Below are 20,217 nucleotides of genomic sequence, written 5' to 3' on the forward strand. Positions count from 1 at the left end.
AGCAGAGGGCGGGAATAGTTGCAAGCATAGGCCGAGGCCAGGGTCGGGCCCACATTTTTCTGTTGGGTATGGACAGAGGAGAGGGTTGCTGAGCTAGGTTCGGGGGAGCGGGAAGTTGGAACCCAACCACTGTGAGGCGTGGCCAACTGCGTCACGTTGCTCAAAAGACTGTCCTTAGAAACCCGCCATCCCTCCTGTCCCGTTCCTCTCACCTTCCTTCGCGGCATTGCCGGCGGCTGCGGCCCGACGGTTCCGATTCGGGCAGCGGCGGCAGCAGCAGTAGGAACGGTGGCTCCGGCGGGCTCCGTGGCGGCCTCTGTAGCAGTCCCAATCCTGCGTACGATCCCAAGTGCCTCCTGCTTCACAGCGTCTACAGCCTTGTGCGCAGGCGCCGCGGGCTGAGGCGCTTTTTCCTCTACTTCCGGCTGGGGTTCGCGTCACGTGACGTTATGGGTCAGAGAGGATGCTGGGAGGTTCGTTCCTCCGCTGAGGCTACTGAGCGCCATTTTGGACTTGGTCAGGAAGTGACACCGATGGTGGAAACCGGGGTGAGCCGGGTTTAGTTAGGGGAATGGCACCCTTTGTAGGCGTGGGTAGCCATTCCTGTTTGGGGCAGAAGCCTGACAGTTGAAGTTAACAGTTCTCATCTTTACCTTGGGCAACATTTCCCTTCCCGGTCGTTTTAATTTCCGAAGTCGGGGAAGGAAAGCCCCAGAATCCATCAGGTTGCTGAGGTTTAACCCCTTCGTCGCCGAATCGGCTAAAGGACGTTTCCGTTTATGACATAAACTCAAAGTTGGGAAGGGATATTTTGCAGAAGAAACTATTTTTTAACAGCCATCCTGTGTGTCAAAGTGGTGAGAATGGGAGCTTGTGAAAGGAACGAAGGGGTAGCGTCTATTATCGGGAAGTTTCTTGTCTGGTAGAGGAGACATTGTCCTTGCCCTTAGCGAACAGCAAGTAAGTTAATCCGTTCACTCGGGAAAGGAGACAGAACCATTCTCCAGAAGCTGTAGCTCCAAAGAATTACCAATTTAGTTCTGTGGTGAGCACATTCTGTATGGGTTTGAGAGCCTTGGGTGGCCCGCAGGGTGAGAGTGTGTGTGTGTGTGTGTGCGCGCGCCGTATCAGAGCCGGAGAAGCATTGAACCCGTTAGCCCAAGTGACCTCTCGAAATACAGATGCTTGAGCCAGGAGTTGGGGGAAGAGGAAGGAATATTTTTGGTAAAGCTGGAGCTCAGAAAGGCGTTGATTTTTAAATAATAGTGAGAGCGCCTTGAAAGGAGAAGTTGTGGAAGATGTAAGGCTGGGAGAGTCATAAGAAAAGGCTGGGAAGTGGACAGCAGGCATTGAGGATTTAGCCTCGCTGGAGGAAAAGCCTTGAGAAGACCAAGGCTTGGCCCAGAGCGCATGGGTGGAATCCAGCCCAGCTCAGTCATTTAGTTAGGATCCTGGACCCCAGTTTCACCTGAGGCTAGCTAAGATGGAGATTTCCCCCTGGAGCTGAGCTAAGGAACAAAGCAGCAGAAGGTAAACATCTGATTAATGTGCTGAACAGAGGACTCTGAAGAATTGAAGTTCCAGACCCTTGGTTAGTACTCTCCTTGGAGATATCCTGGGCTGGTGTTAACACAGGCAGCTTTTAGTATTTAGTGTTTAGCTTTTAGTGTTTACTATAAATACCTCTGAATAATTTACTTAGGTTGAATTGCACATTAGAGCTTATTTGGAAAGAACTCCTGTTTCTTCTTCTTTTGTACCCCCTCAGGGCTTAAGCATTTAATTTCACACTATTACTGTTATTTTGCACTTAACTGGAGTGTTCCTGAGGTTACTCTTGGATGTTGTGGCTCCCCGACTGTTGGTAAGGAACTCTAATGTTAAGAGCATATATCATTTCTTTTATACCATCCTTAATATTACCCAGAGCTGGGCTTCCCTGGTGGCACAGTGGTTAAGAATCCACCTGCCAATGCAGGGGACACAGGTTCGAGCCCTGTTCCAGGAAGATCCCACATGCCGCGGAGCAACTAAGCCCGTGCGCCACAACTACTGAGCCTGTGCTCTAGAGCCCGCAAGCCACAAGTACTGAGCCCACGCACCATAACTACTGAAACCCGGGTGCCTAGAGCCTGTGCTCCACAACAAGGGAAGACACCGCAATGAGAGGCCTGTGCACCGCAGCGAAGAGTAGCCGCAGCTTCCTGCAACTAGAGAAAAGCCCGCACGCAGCAAGGAAGACCCAACGCATCCAAAAATAATAAATAAATAAGTAGTACCCAGACCATGCTCTACATACAGTAAATTCTTGCTAGTCAATCAGAATATGTTTACTGTTTCACAGTCTCTGAGTGTATAGCACTCAAAGATGGTGAAGTATCCCTCCCTAGAAATTAGTGTTTTAGAATAAAATCCTGACTTAGCCATTCAAAATACAAACACCAGCATTACAGATGTTCAACATTAGTTAATCCCTTACACCAAATTTTCAAACACTGCAGGTAGCATTAAAAGAGTTTACAGTTTCCTTTAGACATGGTTCTTGTCCTGGGAAGGTGTACCCTCTGGCAGAAAGATGAAAAAACTAACACCAAGAAGGTAGAAATGTGATCGTAAGAAAGGTGTGTACTAAAGATGAAAGTCAAACAGCTAGGTGTGTATATATATATATATATATATATATACACATATATATATATTTTGGCTGCATTGGGTCTTCGTTGCGGTGCGTGGGCTTCTCATTGTGGTGGCTTCTCTTGTTGCAGAGCACAGCCTCTAGGTGCATGGGCTTCAGTAGTTGCAGCACGTGGGCTCAGTAGCTCCTTGGCATGTGGGATCTTCCTGGACCAGGGATCGAACCTGTGTCCCCTGCATTGGCAGGCGGATTCTTAACCACTGCGCCACCAGGGAAGTCCCTTTTTTTTTTTTAGCTAGGTATATTTAGAATGGGGAAGGGGAAATCCTGAAAGCTTTTTGCTCTCTTCCTTTCTTTTTTTGAACCAAACATAATCTTTACTTTGAGTTTTATTTTCGTCATGATACAGTTATTGCTCAAAGCAGGAACTGATGTTCGTTTCAAAGCCTTTTACCAGTTGCCCCCTGCCCATACTCGTACGCCAGACTTCACATGGGTAGCTCCACTGCTTGCTCTTCCTGCTTTTATGCTTTCACACGGGCTTTTCTTCCTGCCTTGATGCATCTCGCAACCTTCTTTAATATTTACTTTCTTCAGAAGGTCTTTCCTGATTTATTCTTCCTAAGGTATTAGGGCATAGTGATTTATGTTATTTTGCACTTACTGCTTTATGTGTACTTTTCCTTATACAGTTTGGTAGATGTTCCGTTTCCCTCTCTCCTTCCCTAAAAAGTAAGAGGAACATAACTCCTATTTGTTTTACTCATCAGCTCTTCTAGCGTCCAGTACAGGGTTTGATGTCAGATCTGGATTTGAATTTTAGCTCTGTTGCTTTCTGTCTGCATTGCTCTTGGACAAGTTATAAAATTTACCCGTGCCTGAGTTTTCTCATCTGTGAAGTGGAGATGCGAACAGCCACTTCACAGGGTTGTTATCAGGATTAAAGGAAATGATTGCTATAGAGAGCTAAGCACAGTTCCTGACAGAGTAAGTGCTCTTACTCTGGCAATAAATGGCTGTTGTTACTGATATTTATTATTCCAGTTACCCTAGCTATGGCAGTAACATCTTAATGTTTGTGAATATAGCTTTATATGGTCTCGATGTTTGTTTGCTTTTGTCTATTGAGCAAGATTACCCAGGCATTATATGTCAGGCATTGAGTCAAAGCAAGATGGATAAAACATCGTGTATCCCCAGGCCAGTAAGCTTGTTGTTCCAAAACACTATAAGAGTATTAATGGAAAAATAGAAAGATGAGCAAGGTTCAGAAGTGCTACAGAGGAGGAAGTGGACAGTTTTATCAGGAGGGTTTAGGAAAGGATGCATAGAGGAGGTGAAACGACTAGAACTCCATAGGACGAATAAGTTTGCCAGCGGACAAGGAGAGTAAGGGCTTTCTATGCAGCGGGAACAGCATGTGCAGAAGCACAGAGGTGTGGAGCAGCACGGTGTGTGGGTGACCAAGGGCATGACTGGATTTGGAGTGGTTGACATAAGAAGAGGCATGAATGGTTTTGGGAACCAGCTCGTGCAGAGCCTTGAACGCCCTGCTGAGGAGCCTGGGCTGGAGGTGAGGGGGAATCTCTGAAGGACTTTAATCAGAAGAGTCCCACGATTAGACTTGAACTTTAGAGATCTCTTTCTGAAAGCTGTGAGGGGGACTGATCAGAGTGGCAGGGAGACCAGTCAGAACGCTTCCATAATAATACCCTTACCCAGAGCTGAGGAGGAACCAAACAGGGCAGTGGTAGCAGGGGTAATCTTTTGTGTATGTTCTTGTGACGTTTCTTTCTCATAACTGTATCTTGTCTCCTCAGTTACATTTGAAGCTCCCTAAAAGATCCCTCAATTTCCTTTCAAATGCTCCCCTTGCCAGTAAATGGTGGGTACCATATTTCAAATACAAAGTGTAGTTGTCCATTGTTTGCTTCAAAGGCCTGGGAGTTCCTGGAGGTTGGGAGCCTTGCCTGGCTGGCCACATCGTCTCCAGCTTCTCCCTTGCTGGCATCTAAAAGGGCTCAGTAAACGGGGTGGCCACTGCCAGGTGTTGGCTCAGTTAGGAAAGACTTGCACAAAACCAGCCACCCTCTCACCTCTAAGCCTCTTTTTGACCAGGAGGGGTTAGGGATAGCAGTTTCCTCTGTGTGCAGATAACTGTCCTGTAAGGTGGGGAAGCGTGCCTTGACCTTTCAAAGACAATGGTAGTGTAGCCAGGCCAATCTCGCAACTTCTGAGTAAAAGTATTGGCCTAGTCTGTGTCCCTCTGCAAGCATCTCAGAATTTGCTGATGTGACCATAATTCATATTAAAATCTTTTCACTCACAGCTGCCTTAAAAATAGTCAGCAGAAATAAATAAATAAATAAACAAACAAATAAGTAAATTTTTTTTAATTGAAAAAAAATAGAGTCCCGTGAGGTCATTAGTGGTCCCTCTTTCTTACTCTTGCTGGAGATGGCCTGGAACTTCTCTTACCTTCTTGGTCACTTGTTAATTTGGTTCTTGGGTCACCTTATCCACCACCCACCCCAGCCCCGCCCTGGGGGAAGGTATTGGACAGATGCCAGCAGGCTCAGGCACTGTTGCCCACCTCTGTAGCTGGGGCTGTAAATAACGACCAAAACTAAACAGTCAAATAACTGCATTTTGAAAATTGCTAAAAGTAAAAAAAAAAGTCACTCTGATCCTGATTCAGTAGCAGTTCTTCTCCCACTCCTGCCCTTCATCTCCCCCTTTCTTCCACTTATCTACCTCCCTTTCCCCATCCAAGCTCCCTAGGGAAGCCAATCTGAGCACAAAGCCCTCATACAATGAAGACATCCTTTTCCTTATTTGACAGGGCCAAAGCCTCCAGGGCTGTAGTTATAGTTACGCAAGCAATGTTGTTATGGCAGCAGAGGCCTCAGGGCAACATATGTTCCTGGGTGGTAATTGGGTTTGCTTTAACAGACTGTCTCTCCCTGGGTTCTCCATGCCCAAATTCACTTATCAAGAAACCCAGGGAATTGCTGTTATGGATGGGCCTTCTTTTTTTATTTTTAATTCTAGCAAAACCAGATTCTTTATTCCCCAGGATGGAATGTGCTCAGTGATCATGGGTTGAGACTTTTTAGACTGCAGGCATTTTCATTTATTCATTCAACTTATGTTTATTGAGCATCTGATAAGTGCTAGGCATTGGGTAGGAGCTGAGTGCACGCTGTGAATAAACACACATGGTCTTTTCCTCCTCCAGCTGATGATTTAGGACAAGTGTGTATAGGAGGGGGCTGGGGGAGTATGATGTTCACCGGCACCAACCCCCTCCACCTTTTCAAAAGTTACTAATGCAGTATAATAACACTAAATAAGTGTCTGAAAAAATAAAAGACATCCTTAATCTCACTGGTGCCATAGGGCTATTTTTATTTTTTGCATATTGCCTTCCAATTTTTCTCCACATGTGTACATTTTATTACATGTACACGTTTTTTTTGTATAAATGCACTCATTGTTTACATGAAATTTCATAGTTTTTTACACATTCTCAGTATTTCCCATGTTTCTCTGTAGTCCTCATAATTGTAATTGTAATTGCCGTGTGACATTGCAATGTGGCTCTGTGACATAATGTGCTGTTACTCCCCTATTTGGGATTATTGAGCGTCTTTTAAGTCAAATAATGCTGCGGTGAGAGTCTGCATGCATCTGTAGCTCTCCTGTTTTTATTTCTGCCTCTTATACATTGCTTTATTTCTTTCCCCAAAGACTTGCCCAAATTTAAAGTGTCACCATCATTGTGGGAGGATACCAATTTTAAGATGTTCCCAGAACTGAGTGTTACCACTTAGTAAAATCTTGCAAGTTTAGTAAAAAAATGAAAACTGCACCTCAAATGTGCTTTTCATTTTATTTCTAGTTAGGATAGACTTCAGTCTTCCATGTGTTTCTTTACTAGTCCTGTTTCCTCGTCCATGAAATCCTATGTGTCACTCATTTCTCTACTGAGGTCTTGATGATTTTCTTTTAAGTTTGTATGAAAGATGCTTTGTCTGAGCCACATTCAGCTATGGAATCAGTGTTACTAAGAAAGCAGAAGATTTGCTTCATAATGATTTCTCTAGTAGTTTCTCCTCACTTTCTCTCTGGCTTCCTTGTTACCTCTAGTGGTAAACTCTTTGTCAAGTATGCATGCTATTAAGAAGGAGAATGATATTATGAACAGAATGTGTAGGTGACATGGATGAGAGCAGTGGGGAGGCAGGTTATGTCTTTCCTCAGCAAGAACCGAGGGGCCGCTTTAAAAGCTGCAGTCACTCTTGCCCACTATAGAAACTTTGAAGATGGTCGTGTTGACACTATTTTCCTGATGACCTAGGAGAAACTGAGTACTAGGAAAAAAATTCGCAAACCAGTCAACTTCAGGAGGATGAAAAATGACCCTGCCTTCTGCCGTTTGTAAACTGAGGGTCATTTCATTTGTTGGGAGATGCTTTCCCAGGAACTGGGGCCAGGAATGGTTCTCTCTGAGTCACTTACACATGCTCAGTCTCCCTTGTGACTAACTGTACCCAAATGTGAATCAACTGCCAGGGTGAGGGATGCGAGCTACAGCTAGGAAAATAATTTCTCTATTTAAGGTAAATCAGCACATAACATGGTCCAAACTCACAACCCTGCTCTTAGTCTTGCTGTAACCAACTGAGGTTACTGACCCAACCCAATCTCAGGGGTTAAGGATGATTTTCTTACTAGTCTGGAAATTACTTGAGGATGAGTGGGCATCTGGTCCTTTTTTTTACCTGCCTAGCCTTGCCAGTAGATGTCACTACACCAGACCACATCCTCCAAAGATAGGCCTGGAAGGAAAGAGAGGGCTTCAGAAAGGCCAAGTCCAGCCATCATGACCCTATTCTCCCATGGCTTCCATTAATAACTCCAAACTATCAGGGATATGTGTATACATGGTTCCAGACAGTACTAAGGCCTGAACTAAGAAGGCCAAGACCTCAGGTTCTGGGCAGAGTCAGAGTTCTTATCCAGAGGCCTTCCCCAGATTGGGTGGGGCACACAGCTGCTGTAGGAAGGGTGGCAGGGTGAGAAGACCATTTAAACGGGGGGGCGGTACACATGATAGACTTATCAAGGAACAAGAGCCATAGGCTTGGGGCTGTTCCAAATGCCACTGTGGGGCTGATACCTCAGGCAAAGCACTCCACCCACCCTCCACCCCTGCCCCTCTGTCCATACTGACTGTGTCCATCCCTTGCCTGAGGGCTGCCAAGCTGGGGCCGGTTCATCAGCTTTGGGCCTCCCCAGGGCCAGCCAGACATAGCCACACCATGCCAGGAAACTGGGAAAGTTCCTAATAGTTCAGACTATCATTACTGTTCCCCTTCAAGACAAGTATAAGCAGCATTAATAACCTGGCACAAAAAGCTCTTCTGTAAAGACTTTGGTTCCATGATCTTCTGTAGGATAAAGACTGAAATTCTTACCTGGCCTGCAGTGACCTGCATGATCTGCCCTTTGGTTAATTCTCCAGCCCATCCCACACAACCTCATTCTCTGTGCTTTAACCTCATTGACCTTCCTGCAATTCTCAGGCGTCCCCTGGTTCCTTCCACCTCAGGATCTTTGCACATACTCTTTACTCTGTCTGGAATGTTCTTTCCTCATTCTCTTCTTCACCTCTTTCCACTAATCCTTCAGATCTAAGGTCAAATGTCATTTCCTCAGGAAACTATTTCCCAAAGCTTCCAGACTAGACCAAAGCCCTTATTTCTATACTGTTACAGCACCCGGCGTTTTTCTTCATGACATTTGTCTCAGTTTATAATTATATATCTATTTGTGAGACTGTTTGGATTCTTCGCTTCTGTCCTCCCAACACATACCCAGACTAGGTGTCATGAGAGCAGTGTCCATTTTACCATTGCATTCTCAGCACCCAGCACAGTACATAGTGCTTAATAGATGCTCAGTAACTATTGGATGTATGAAAGAATGGCAATAATGATAAATGAACGAAGTTAGACAACATAGCATTACTCTTGTACACACATTCATATAGCATTTGTATATGAAATATGGTGTCTAATTCTGGTCACTCGACGCCTAAGAAGACATATCAGAGTCCAAAGAAATTTATCTAAATTGGTCAAGGGGAAAATGGAGGTTACCATATGAGGCAAAATTTTAAAGATTGTGGCCTGGGACTGAGATCCATGCGTATGAAAATATAAAGGGCTGGGCTTCCCTGGTGGCACAGTGGTTGAGAGTCCGCCTGCCGATGCAGGGGACACGGGTTCGTGCCCCGGTCCGGGAGGATCCCACATGCTGCGGAGCGGCTGGGCCTGTGAGCCATGGTCGCTGAGCCTGTGTGTCCGGAGCCTGTGCTCCGCAGCGGGAGAGGCCACAGCAGTGAGAGGCCCGTGTACCGCAAAAAATAAAAATAAAAAAAATAGGGCTTCCCTGGTGGCGCAGTGGTTGAGAGTCCGCCTGCCGATGCAGGAGACACGGGTTCGTGCCCCGGTCCGGGAAGATCCCACATGCCGTGGAGCGGCTGGGCCCGTGAGCCATGGCCGCTGAGCCTGCGCGCCCGGAGCCTGTGCTCCACAACGGGAGAGGCCACAACAGTGAGAGGCCCGCGCACCAAAAAAAATAAATAAATAAATAAAAAAATAAATAAATAAATAAATAAATAAATAAAGGGGATAGATGCAGATTTATTTACCAAATCCGAAAAGTCAGTGCAAAGGAAAATCTTTCAAAAACTAGACTGTGGACTCCCCAGAGAAGAGACTGTGTGTTATTTATCTCTATATTCCCAGCACCTAGCACGATGCCTGGCACATAGTAGGAGCTCAAGAAATGTATGTTGAACTATTTTGTTGTTGAAGCTTAAAAGAGGTAGACTTGGGTCTGGGGATAAAGTAGAATATGATTTTCACTTGGGAAATCTGCCCAAGAGGCAGAAGAGTATGAATAGGGTCAAGAAGGGTTCCTTTACATGTATGGACAATAGCTATACAATAGACTATTTCAGGGACATTAGGGCTATTCAAGGCCCATCCCTTGACCTTTTGAGATCATCCTTATGGAGGGCAATTACCATATACTCTCACAAAATGCATCTTCTCTCCACCAGCAGGGACCAAACTCTAAGCTATAAAAAGCATTGATCTCACCCTGCCTCACATTGTTATCTCCAGTGCCCTCCAGACTCTTGGGCACATGCCCCATTGGTTCACTGGGCATATTCTACTCAGGTTTTCACCAAAGAAGGGAAAATCCCAGAAGGTGGTGCCCTTCAATCAGAAGTAAAAATGGCTGCATCTCTCAGGGCAACCAGAGCCTGGAGCTGGTATTCCTGAGCCCACAGCAGGGAGGCCAATAGCCCTGGTTCCAAGAATCCCTGCAACCAGCCTCCCTGGCATTTAGCCTTCAATCCCTGGCCCTTACCCGCCCCCCACCCCGGCCCCTTAAGCAGGGACATTTCAAATAGTTTTTCTTAGAGCCATGGAGGGTTCATTAAAAAAATAAATCCTCCAAAAGCAACTATTGAGCTGCTCATCCTCACTTATTTCTTCCCTCTCCCAGCAGTGTGTGGCTTAAAGGTTGAGGATTTGGTTGTGTGTTCATTTCCCAGCCAGCTCTGCTGGTCTCATCCTACCTGGTACCAGAGGGGTAAGGGCTGTATCTTCTCTCAAAGATGGGCCTGAAGGCACAGGCATCAGGAAAATACTTAGACTCTTGTCAATGGTGTGCTGATGCATCATGGAAACTAGTCCCAGGGGCTTCCCCTGTCTGACATCACCCCCCCCTCCCCTTCCAGCAGCCTATAAATCACTAAGGATTAAATACTGTCTGGAGGACCCTTCTCTCCCACCCCTATTCTGGGGCTCCCTGCCAGGCAGAAGGCTGCAAACTAAGCAGGGAGAAAAAAAGAGAATGGGCAGCAGGCAGGGGTGCCCATCATTTATCAACCAAATGCAGCGGTCAGTGGCTCTTTCCAGCAGCTCTCTGGCAGGCTAGGCAGGCAGTGCAGCCAGTGTTTTGTGTCAAAATGGAGAGCACAGTCCGGCAAGAGTTCCCCTTATTTGGCTGTCCCACCCCGGACGTGGGGAGTCAAGGGGTGAGCCCCTTTCTTTTTTTTTGGTTTTGGTGGGTTCAGAGTTAAACCACACTTTTGGTCCTGGATAGAGTCTGACTTCCTTCCCACCCTTTTCTGCCAAGTCTTCCCTAGGGCCTCCTCTTGTAGCTCCTCTTTTGACCCCAAGAAGAGCTTTCTCACTTTACTTGGCACCTTACAGAAGTTTCTTGAGAGTCCAAGTTCCAGAGCTCTGGCAGCCTTTCTTAAAGGGCAGCACCACCGTCCTACCTCCTTTGATCGTCTCTGGTTTCTCCTAAATGGAAATCTCCCAGCTTCCCCATCTCTCTCCTTCCCCAAGGTAGGAAGCTTGGAGAAAAGAAGTGCATTTAGTCCATGCTTTTTTCAAGGAGGAGTTCCAAAAACTGTTCAACTCCCTCACCAAGAACAGCTGGAACCTGCCAGACTAACCTCCATAATTTCTGAGCACTGCTTCTCTGCACTATAAACAAAATCAGAGTTCTAGAGAGTTTAGGGCCAGGGGAGGTGATGGGGAGGCAGGGAAGTGGGTTATAGGGTCTGGTCTGTATTCCTAACTCTGACCTTCAACTTCTGGGTAAGGGTGGACCTCTAGGTCTGCATCCCTCTGACCTAGTCCACTGAACCCCCCAGTAGTGGTTATACACAGTCTTTGAAAGCAGATGAACCTGTCTTCTCTAGCTAGATAATCTCCAATACATTTCCTAACCTTTCTGAGCCTCAGTTTTCTCACCTGTGAATTGGGGATAGTTACACCAACTGGATAGGATATAATAACTAAGACTGAGGGTTAAATAATATTATGTGTGCAAATTACTTAGCCTATAGGAAGCTCCCAGTAAGCAGAAGTATTCTTCTATGCTGTGTCGTTGGGGCACATGGTCTATAGCATCCTAACTATATTACCTTCTTTCCGAGGCCCTGATGTTAGTGTCTCCACGGGTGGCACAAGCTTCTTGGGCATTCTGAGGAATGCAGACCCACCACAGATCCAGAGATCCCAGGAAGAATTTTGGGGGAAGAATTCAAAATTGTGTGTATATGGCCAAAAAATTAACAGGGTTGAGATCTAGACCCTGACTTGACATTCTGGGTAAACACCCAGTAGGTCAGAGAATTGGATGGAGCTTCTGGGTGGGACTTCCAATGAAGGTGCCAACTTGTATGATACTATCAGAGTGACATGGAAGAAGTAAGACCAAGCTGCTTCCTACCCCAGCAGAATACACGCTACTTTGTAGATTACCAGGCCTTTGCCCAAGTTGAATAGAAGCAGGGGTCACAGAGGCCACTGGTGGAATGTACTGGAACATTCCAGGCCCTTCTGCTGCATAACAACACAACTCCTCGAGGCTTTGAGCCATCAGGGTCTTCCAGGAAGAATTGGATACAAGGTCCTCACCCTCCACCATGCATAGCAAGAAATCACCTGCTCTGAAAGGAGCATTATTCTAAGTGCCCCAAGTTACTAAGTGGGAGGAGTGTTAATCCAGCCCTTTGGGACTTGAGAGACTTGGCTGCCAAGGCCATTTTGTTGAGCCAGAACCTTCTTGTGGAATAGATGTGCTGGGTACAGGGTATCCACAGGAAAAGCCAGGAATAGGCTCCTGATCATTCAGGGCTGAAAAGTTGGATGGGATGTAACCAGGCTTCATGTTTTTTCAGTCAGAAACAGATTTACAATGAAGCTAATGAAACGTAAGAGTCAGAGCCCCTCACTTGCACAGAACCCTTCCAAGTCTTTCTCCCTAATTCTATAATTATTTTACTATTTAAGTTAAAGAGGAACCCCCAAATTATATAAGTATTAGACCTCACAGAACCTGGAGCCTTCCCTACTTTTAGTCTGCAGGGCTTTTATTTATTTTTTTTACAGTGTTGCTTTATTTATTATTTATTTATGTATTTGGCTGCGCTGGGTCTTAGTTGTGGCACGTGGGATCTTTTAGGTGTGGCATGCGGGATCTAGTTCCCTGACCAGGGATCGAACCCGGGCCCTGTGCATTGGGAGCGTGGAGTCTTAACCACTGGACCACCAGGGAAGTTCCTGCAGGGCTTTTAGCCTCAGCCTTCAGGAGTGATCAGAAACATTAGTTGGAAAAACAACCAACATTGCCTCAACATCGCCGGACGCAGTGGCTTGCACTAGTAGCTGACAAGAAATAACAGAGCAAATGGGTCCCTTTGCTCAGAATTGGGGAGAAAGGACAGACATATATAAAATGACTGAAGAGGAATTATGAAGCTACCCATAAGGGAGCACAAAATAATGGGCTAAAAACCAAACACTTAAGTCCTGGGGGCATCACTAGTGCCTCACAGGGTCAGTTGAGGAATGCTAGAAGGACCTGAGGTCTGATTGGAAGTTGAAGCTGGTGATGAAGATGGTGGAATTGCAGGGAGGGAGGGGGAATATCACATCCAAGTTTCAGAAGATAAAACTGAGCATGCATCTGTGGTGATATTTTGCAGTTGTCTATTACAAAAGCCCTTTAGATAATATTCTTGGCTCTGAAAACAAGTTCTGAACCTATGCCCTAGGACTGAAGGAAATTAAACTACAGACCAACTTTCATATCACTTGTCCCTTCTGTTATACTTATAATATATTTGAACTGGATTTCATGGTACTTGATTCCTGATTTGGCGCCTGGTGTGAGGGGAAGGGAAAAGGATTAGGTGTGGAATTAGATGAAGAATGTTTAGGGTATTGTAGCTTATTTGCTCCAGGGGTCATTGTATTTTTTTTTTTTTTTTTTTTTTTTTTTTGCGGTACGAGGGCCTCTCACTGTTGTGGCCTCTCCCGTTGTGGAGCACAGTCTCCGGACGCGCAGGCTCAGCGGCCACGGCTCACGGGCCCAGTCGCTCCGCGGCATGTGGGATCTTCCCAGACCAGGGCACGAACCCGTGTCCCCTGCATCGGCAGGCGGACTCCCAACCACTGCGCCACCAGGGAAGCCCAATCCTTTTTTTTTTGTTTTAACAGATTGATTGAGGCATAAATTATATACCATAAAATTCACTTATTATACATATATAATTCTATGATTTTTATTAAGTTTATAGAGTTGTGCAACCATCACCACATTCCAGTTTTAGATCATTTCCATAACCCCAAAAAGTTCCATTGTGCCTGTTTGCAGGTCATCCCTGCTTCTACTCCTAGCCCTAGGCAACCACTGATCTGCTTTCTGTCTCTATAAATTTGCCTTTTCCGGATAGTTCACATAAATGGAATCATACAATATGTAGTCTTTTGCATCTGGCTTCTTTTACTTAGCATAATGTTTTTTAAGGTCCATCCACATTGTAGCATATATCAGTAGTTTATTCCTTTTTATTGCTGAATAGTATGCCATATAAATTGTTTTGGAAGTTATTTATTTATGTTTTGAGGCAACACTGACCAGGATTCAGGAGCCCTGGTCTCCTGTCCTGCCTCTGATTTGCCAAGTGGCCTCTGGCAATTCATTCCCTTGTCTCGGCGCCCACTTCTCCATTTGTAAAATGAAGGGACTGGATCATATACAGTCTCTAATGTCTCTTCCAGTTCTTCCAAAAAGATCTACTTTGTATTTTTCATGGAGCGCCACTAGGTCCTGTATTCCAAAATTTTGATGTCTCTGATCCCACATTTAGCCTTTACCTATTTTAAAACATCCAACAAATCCTTTATTGTTAAACACGAGGAAGTTTCAGTTTTAAAAGGCTGCAGTTTAACGGGAAAATTTGATTCCCACCGAGAGGAAAAGAAGAGTTAAGGGGTGAGCATCACCCAGTCTGAAAGAAGGAGAATGAACCAGTGAGATAACTAAGCAGAGGATAGAAAGTGGTGGGCCGCAGCAAGGGACAAAGTGTGTCAGGGTACTGAAGGTCAAAATCCAGGTCACGGTTACCTTGGGAGTACTGGGGCAGGGATGTAGGGAGAGGGAGGCCACCGGAGTGGGAGAGAGGTTGAGGGCGAGGCCCCCTCCCCACTCTGTTCCCATAACCTCGTTCACTCCCTCAACACTCCTTCCCGATCCCTCTCAGGCTCCGTTAGCTCTGACCCCATTTCCTCAGGATCTCGTTCCCTGAGGAGCCGGGCCTGACATTTCAGACAGAGGCTGAGGGAAGGAGGTAGGTCAGAAAGAGACACTGTGTGTCTGTGTCATTTTATGTTTCATTTTTATCATTTTGGAACCCAGGGGCCAAAGACGTAAGTACTTAGACATTTACCAGGAAGTTCAGAGACAGTCCCCCAGGTCCCAAGGAATGTCAAGACTTCTCTAGTCCCTGCTGAACAAGTGCTACTGAGTATCAGATTCTGAAGGGTAAAAATGGTGATTTAGAATTTCCATTCTTGTTGGTTATTATGGCATAAATGCACAGGGTGAGGGTCAAGGTGCCCTGGAAGTAGGGCCGGACAGCGCCTTCGGAACTGGAAAGCTTCTCTTGGCTGTGACAACCCCAGCCTTCTCTTAATTCAGTAGCCAGCAGGATAAGGCCTCCCTGTGGATCCTCTGATCCTCCAGAATTCTCCACAGCCTTTCATCCTTGGTAGTCCCTCAGACTTCTGCAGCTTTGAAGGACCCCAGGCCTTATAGGGACTGTTTGGGGAGGGGCTGTATCTCTGACTCACACTTGTAGGAAAAATAACTCCAATTCCTTGAGTCCTCATTTATTTGTGACAGCTGTGGACATCCCAAGATCAGTCTGGGATCAAGGGACTAAGCATTTGCTGTTGGAACCCTCTAAGGCAAGTAATTCTCCCATAGATGAAAAACAATTTATTGATATACTTGGTGTAGGTAATCCTCCACTTCTGATGTTTTTGAGTGCCTGCCTCTGACCTCCCTGAAAGCAGGACCCAGCTCATGTTTCAATCAGAACAGCATCTAGACCACTTCTGCTTACAGGCTTCAAGACCTGCTGGGCTGTGAACTCCAGAATAGGAAGTATGTCTCCGAACATTATTGTCATTCCTTAGTGCCTAGCTCTATGTCTGGCACATTGTGGTCATTTCAATAAATTTGTGACAAGTGAATTAATTAGTGACAATTATGTTGATAAAGATGATAGGGGGACAGTGACAAAGGTTTTCTTGCAAGCTAGAAGATGCTTTGTAAGGCAAGACATCTCCCCTTAGCAGCATGCAGCTTCCTCAAAGCCATGGCTTTTTTAATTGGAGGAAACAGACAGGGGTTTATCTTCAGATGAGGACTTTATCCTCCCATCATGCCCATGCCAGGAGAAGCTATCAGTGATAGAGAAGGGAATAAGAGACAGCTGGTTGGGCATGATACCTGGGTAAGGAGAGGACAGGGATCTTCTCTACATGCCTGCCTTTGCATTCCTCCAGCTAGGTCAATTTAGTGTCTTTTGCCAGCTTATCAAGAAGGACCACGACTCTCTGGATTCAGAAGATCCAATTCTTCAGCTGTGCCACCTCCACTAACTCTTCTTCCACTGTCCAGGCTCTCTACTCCTGGTACTTCTGCTTTAGAATAAAATTTAAACTCCATATCCTTGAGACTACCCACATTACCCTTCTCTCCAAGGGAAGAATGCCTCTGTCCAATAATATGCCATTTTATCTTTTTTTAAAAAATAAAATTATTTATTTATTTATATTTGGCTGCATTGGGTCTTCGTTGCCGCGTGCTGGCTTTTTCTATTTGCGGAGAGCAGGGGCTACTCTTCACTGCAGTGTGCAGGCTTTTCATTGCGGTGGCTTCTCTTGTGGAGCATGGGTTCTAGGCGCGTGGGCTTCAATAGTTGTGGCACTCAGGCTCAGTAGTTGTGGCTCGTGGGCTCTAGAGCACAGGCTCAGTAGTTGTGGTGCACGGGCTTAGTTGCTCTGTGGCATGTGCGATCTTCCTGGACCGGGGCTCGAACCCATGTCCCCTGCGTTGGCAGGTGGACTCTTTTTTTTTTTTTTAACTTATTTATTTATTTATTTATTTGTTTATTTATTTATTTATTTTTGGCTGAGTTGGGTCTTTGTTGCTGCGCGTGGGCTTTCTCTAGTTGTGGCGAGTGGGGGCTACTCTTCGTTGCAGTGCGCGGGCTTCTCATTGCAGTGGCTTCTCTTGTTGCGGAGCACGGGCTCTAGGCGTGCAGGCTTCAGTAGTTGTGGCTCAGGGGCTCAGTAGTTGTGGCTCGCAGGCTCTAGAGTGCAGGCTCAGTAGTCGTGGCACACAGGCTTAGTTGCTCCGCGGCATTTGGGATCTTCCTGGACCAGGGCTCGAACCCGTGTCCCCTGCATTGGCAGGCGGATTCTTAACCACTGTGCCACCAGGGAAGCCCAGCAGGTGGATTCTTAATCACTGTGCCACCAGGGAAGTCCCGCCATTTAATCTTTAGAACAGCTCTGTGAGGTTGATGAAGCACAGTTGATTCTGGCATAGAGAAAGGAAGCCATTTGTCCAAAGTATTTCAAGATTCCTCACTCCAGGGCTTTTACCTCTAACACACACTGTATGGCCCAACCAATAAAAATCACACATCATCTTCTAAGACTGCCTGAGAATTTACATTTTGGGTCCTAAAATGCACAAAGTTGTCAGGTAAGAACAGATTTCAAGAGACTAGCTAGCTCACACTTTGGCTCTCAGGCAGGTTAGTGGTCTAGAAGTTGAGTGTTTGTTGGGAAAAACTTGAATCTGAAGTCAAAAGACCTAGGATGTTAGTCCTGGGTCTGCCATTTACTAAGTGGAAAATCTCGGGCAAGTCATCTAGCCTCTGTGACTTAGCCTTCTGTAAAATAAGGACAATAGTATCTGCATTTTCTACCTATTGTACATGTAATATTCTACCTAATTTTTGAATTTTATTTATTTTTTTATACAGCAGGTTCTTATTAGTCATCAATTTAATACACATCAGTGTATACATGTCAATCCCAATTGCCCAATTCATCACAGCACCACCCCCACACCCCCGCGGCTTTTCCCCCTTGGTGTCCATACGTTTGTTCTCTACATATGTGTCTCAATTTCTGCCCTGCAAACCGGTTCATCTGTACCATTTTTCTAGGTTCCACATATATGCGTCAATATATGATATTTGTTTTTCTCTTTCTGACTTACTTCACTCTGTATGACAGTCTCTAGATCCATCCATGTCTCAACAAATGACCCAGTTTCGTTCCTTTTCATGGCTGAGTAATATTCCATTGTATATATGTACCACATCTTCTTTATCCATTCATCTGTCGATGGGCATTTAGGTTGCTTCCATGACCTGGCTATTGTAAATAGTGCTGCAATGAACATTGGGGTGCATGTGTCTTTTTGAATTGTGGTTTTCTCTGGGTATATGCCCAGTAGTGGGATTGGTGGATCATATGGTAATTCTATTTTTAGTTTTTTAAGGAACCTCCATACTGTTCTCCACAGTGGCTGTACCAGTTTATATTCCCACCAACAGTGCAAGAGGGTTCCCTTTCTCCACACCCTCTCCAGCATTTGCTGTTTGTAGATTTTCTGATGAAGCCCATTCTAACTGGTGTGAGGTGATACCTCATTGTAGTTTTGATTTGCATTTCTCTAATAATTAGTGATGTTGAGCAGCTTTTCATGTGCTTCTTGGCCATCTGTATTCTTCTTTGGAGAAATGTCTATTTAGGTCTTCTGCCCATTTTTGGATTGGATTGTTTATTTTTTTAATATTGAGCTGCATGAGCTGTTTATGTATTTTGGAGATTAATCCTTTGTCCATTGATTCATTTGCAAATATTTTCTCCCATTCTGAGGGTTGTCTTTTCATCTTGTTTATGGTTTCCTTTGCTGTGCAAAGGCTTTTGTTTCATTAGGTCCCATTTGTTTATTTTTGTTTTTATATCCATTACTCTAGGAGGTGGATTAAAAATGATCTTGCTGTGATTTATGTCATAGAGTGTTCTTCCTATGTTTTCCTCTAAGAGTTTTATAGTGCCTGGTCTTACATTTAGGTCTCTAATCCATTTTGAGTTTACTTTTGTGGATGGTGTTAGGGAGTGTTATAATTTCATTCGTTTACATGTAGCTGCCCAGTTTTCCCAGCACCACTTATTGAAGAGACTGTCTTTTCTCCATTGTATATCCTTGCCTCCTTTGTCATAGATTAGTGGAGCATAGGTGTGTGGGTTTACCTCTGGGCTTTCTATCCTGTTCCATTGATCTTTGTTTCTGTTTTTGTGCCATATTGTCTTGATTACTGTAGCTTTGTAGTATAGTCTGAAGTCAGGGAGTCTGATTCCTCCAACTCCGTTTTTTTCCCTCAAGACTGCTTTGGCTATTCAGGGTCTTTTATGTCTCCATACAAATTTTAAGATTTTTTGTTCTAGTTCCATAAAAAATGCCATTGTTAATTTGATAGGGATTGCATTGAATCTGTAGATTGCTTTGGGTAGTATAGTCATTTTCACAATATTGATTCTTCCAATCCAAGAACATGGTATATCTCTCCATCTGTTGGTATCATCTTTAATTTCTTTCATCAGTGTCTTATAGTTTTCTGCACACAGGTCTTTTGTCTCCCTAGGTAGGTTTATTCCTAGGTAATTTATTCTTTTTGTTGCAGTGGTAAATGGGAGTGTTTCCTTAATTTCTCTTTCAGAGTTTTCATCATTAGTGTATAGGAATGCAAGAGATTTCTGTGCATTAATTTTGTATCCTGCAAATTTACCAAATTCATTGATTAGCTCTAGTAGTTTTCTGGTGGCATCTTTAGGATTCTCTATGTATAGTATCATGTCATCTGCAAACAGTGACAGTTTTACTTCTTTTCCAATTTGTATTCCTTTTATTTCTTTTTCTTCTCTGATTGACGTGGCTAGGACTTCCAAAACTATGTTGAATAATAGCGGTTAGAATGGACATCCTTGTCTTGTTCCTGATCTTAGAGGAAATGCTTTCAGTTTTTCACCATTGAGAATGATGTTTGCTGTGGGTTTGTCATATATGGCCTTTATGATGTTGAGGTAGTTTCCCTCTATGCCCACTTTCTGGAGAGTTTTTATCATAAATGGGTGTTGAATTTTGTCAGAACCTTTTTCTGCATCTGTTGAGATGATCATATGGTTTTTCTTCTTCAATTTGTTAATATGGTGTATCCCATTGATTGATTTGCTTATATTGAAGAATCCTTGCATCCCTGGGATAAATCTCACTTGATCATGGCGTATGATCCTTTTAATGTGTTGTTGGATTCTGTTTGCTAGTATTTTGTTGAGGATTTTTGCATCTATATTCATCAGTAATATTGGTCTGTAATTTTCTTTTTTTTGTAGTATCTTTGTCTGGTAATATTCTACCTATTACATGCCTATTGTGAAAATTAAATGACATGATGTACATGAAAGCTGTGAAGTACTAGACAAGAGTTAATTTTAACATCTCAGCCAAATTGCATCTTTGGAGACTCTTTATGTAAAATATACATAGTAATCCTTCTATGTTCATAATAAAGTTTTAAAAGAATAGAGATTAGGATTTCAGCTCTGGAG

The 20,217-nt window shown here is 44.5% G+C and overlaps 1 protein-coding gene across 12 annotated transcripts in view; it reads right to left on the reverse strand.

Moving 5' to 3' along the window:
* Positions 1 to 227, reverse strand: part of KAT7 (lysine acetyltransferase 7) — a gene marked incomplete at both ends in the record, with an annotated part of 29,917 nt that extends 29,690 nt beyond the window's left edge. For all 12 annotated transcript variants that reach the window (XM_079726115.1, XM_079726118.1, XM_079726117.1 and 9 more), the window contains one exon: positions 213 to 227. In XM_079726115.1, the coding sequence (XP_079582241.1) occupies positions 213 to 227 (15 nt within the window). The remainder of the gene's footprint in view (positions 1 to 212) is intronic.
* Positions 228 to 20,217: the final 19,990 nt, after the last annotated feature.

This window comes from Hyperoodon ampullatus, assembly GCF_949752795.1.
Source record: "Hyperoodon ampullatus genome assembly, chromosome: 19".
In the NCBI taxonomy this organism is placed as follows: domain Eukaryota; kingdom Metazoa; phylum Chordata; class Mammalia; order Artiodactyla; family Ziphiidae; genus Hyperoodon; species Hyperoodon ampullatus.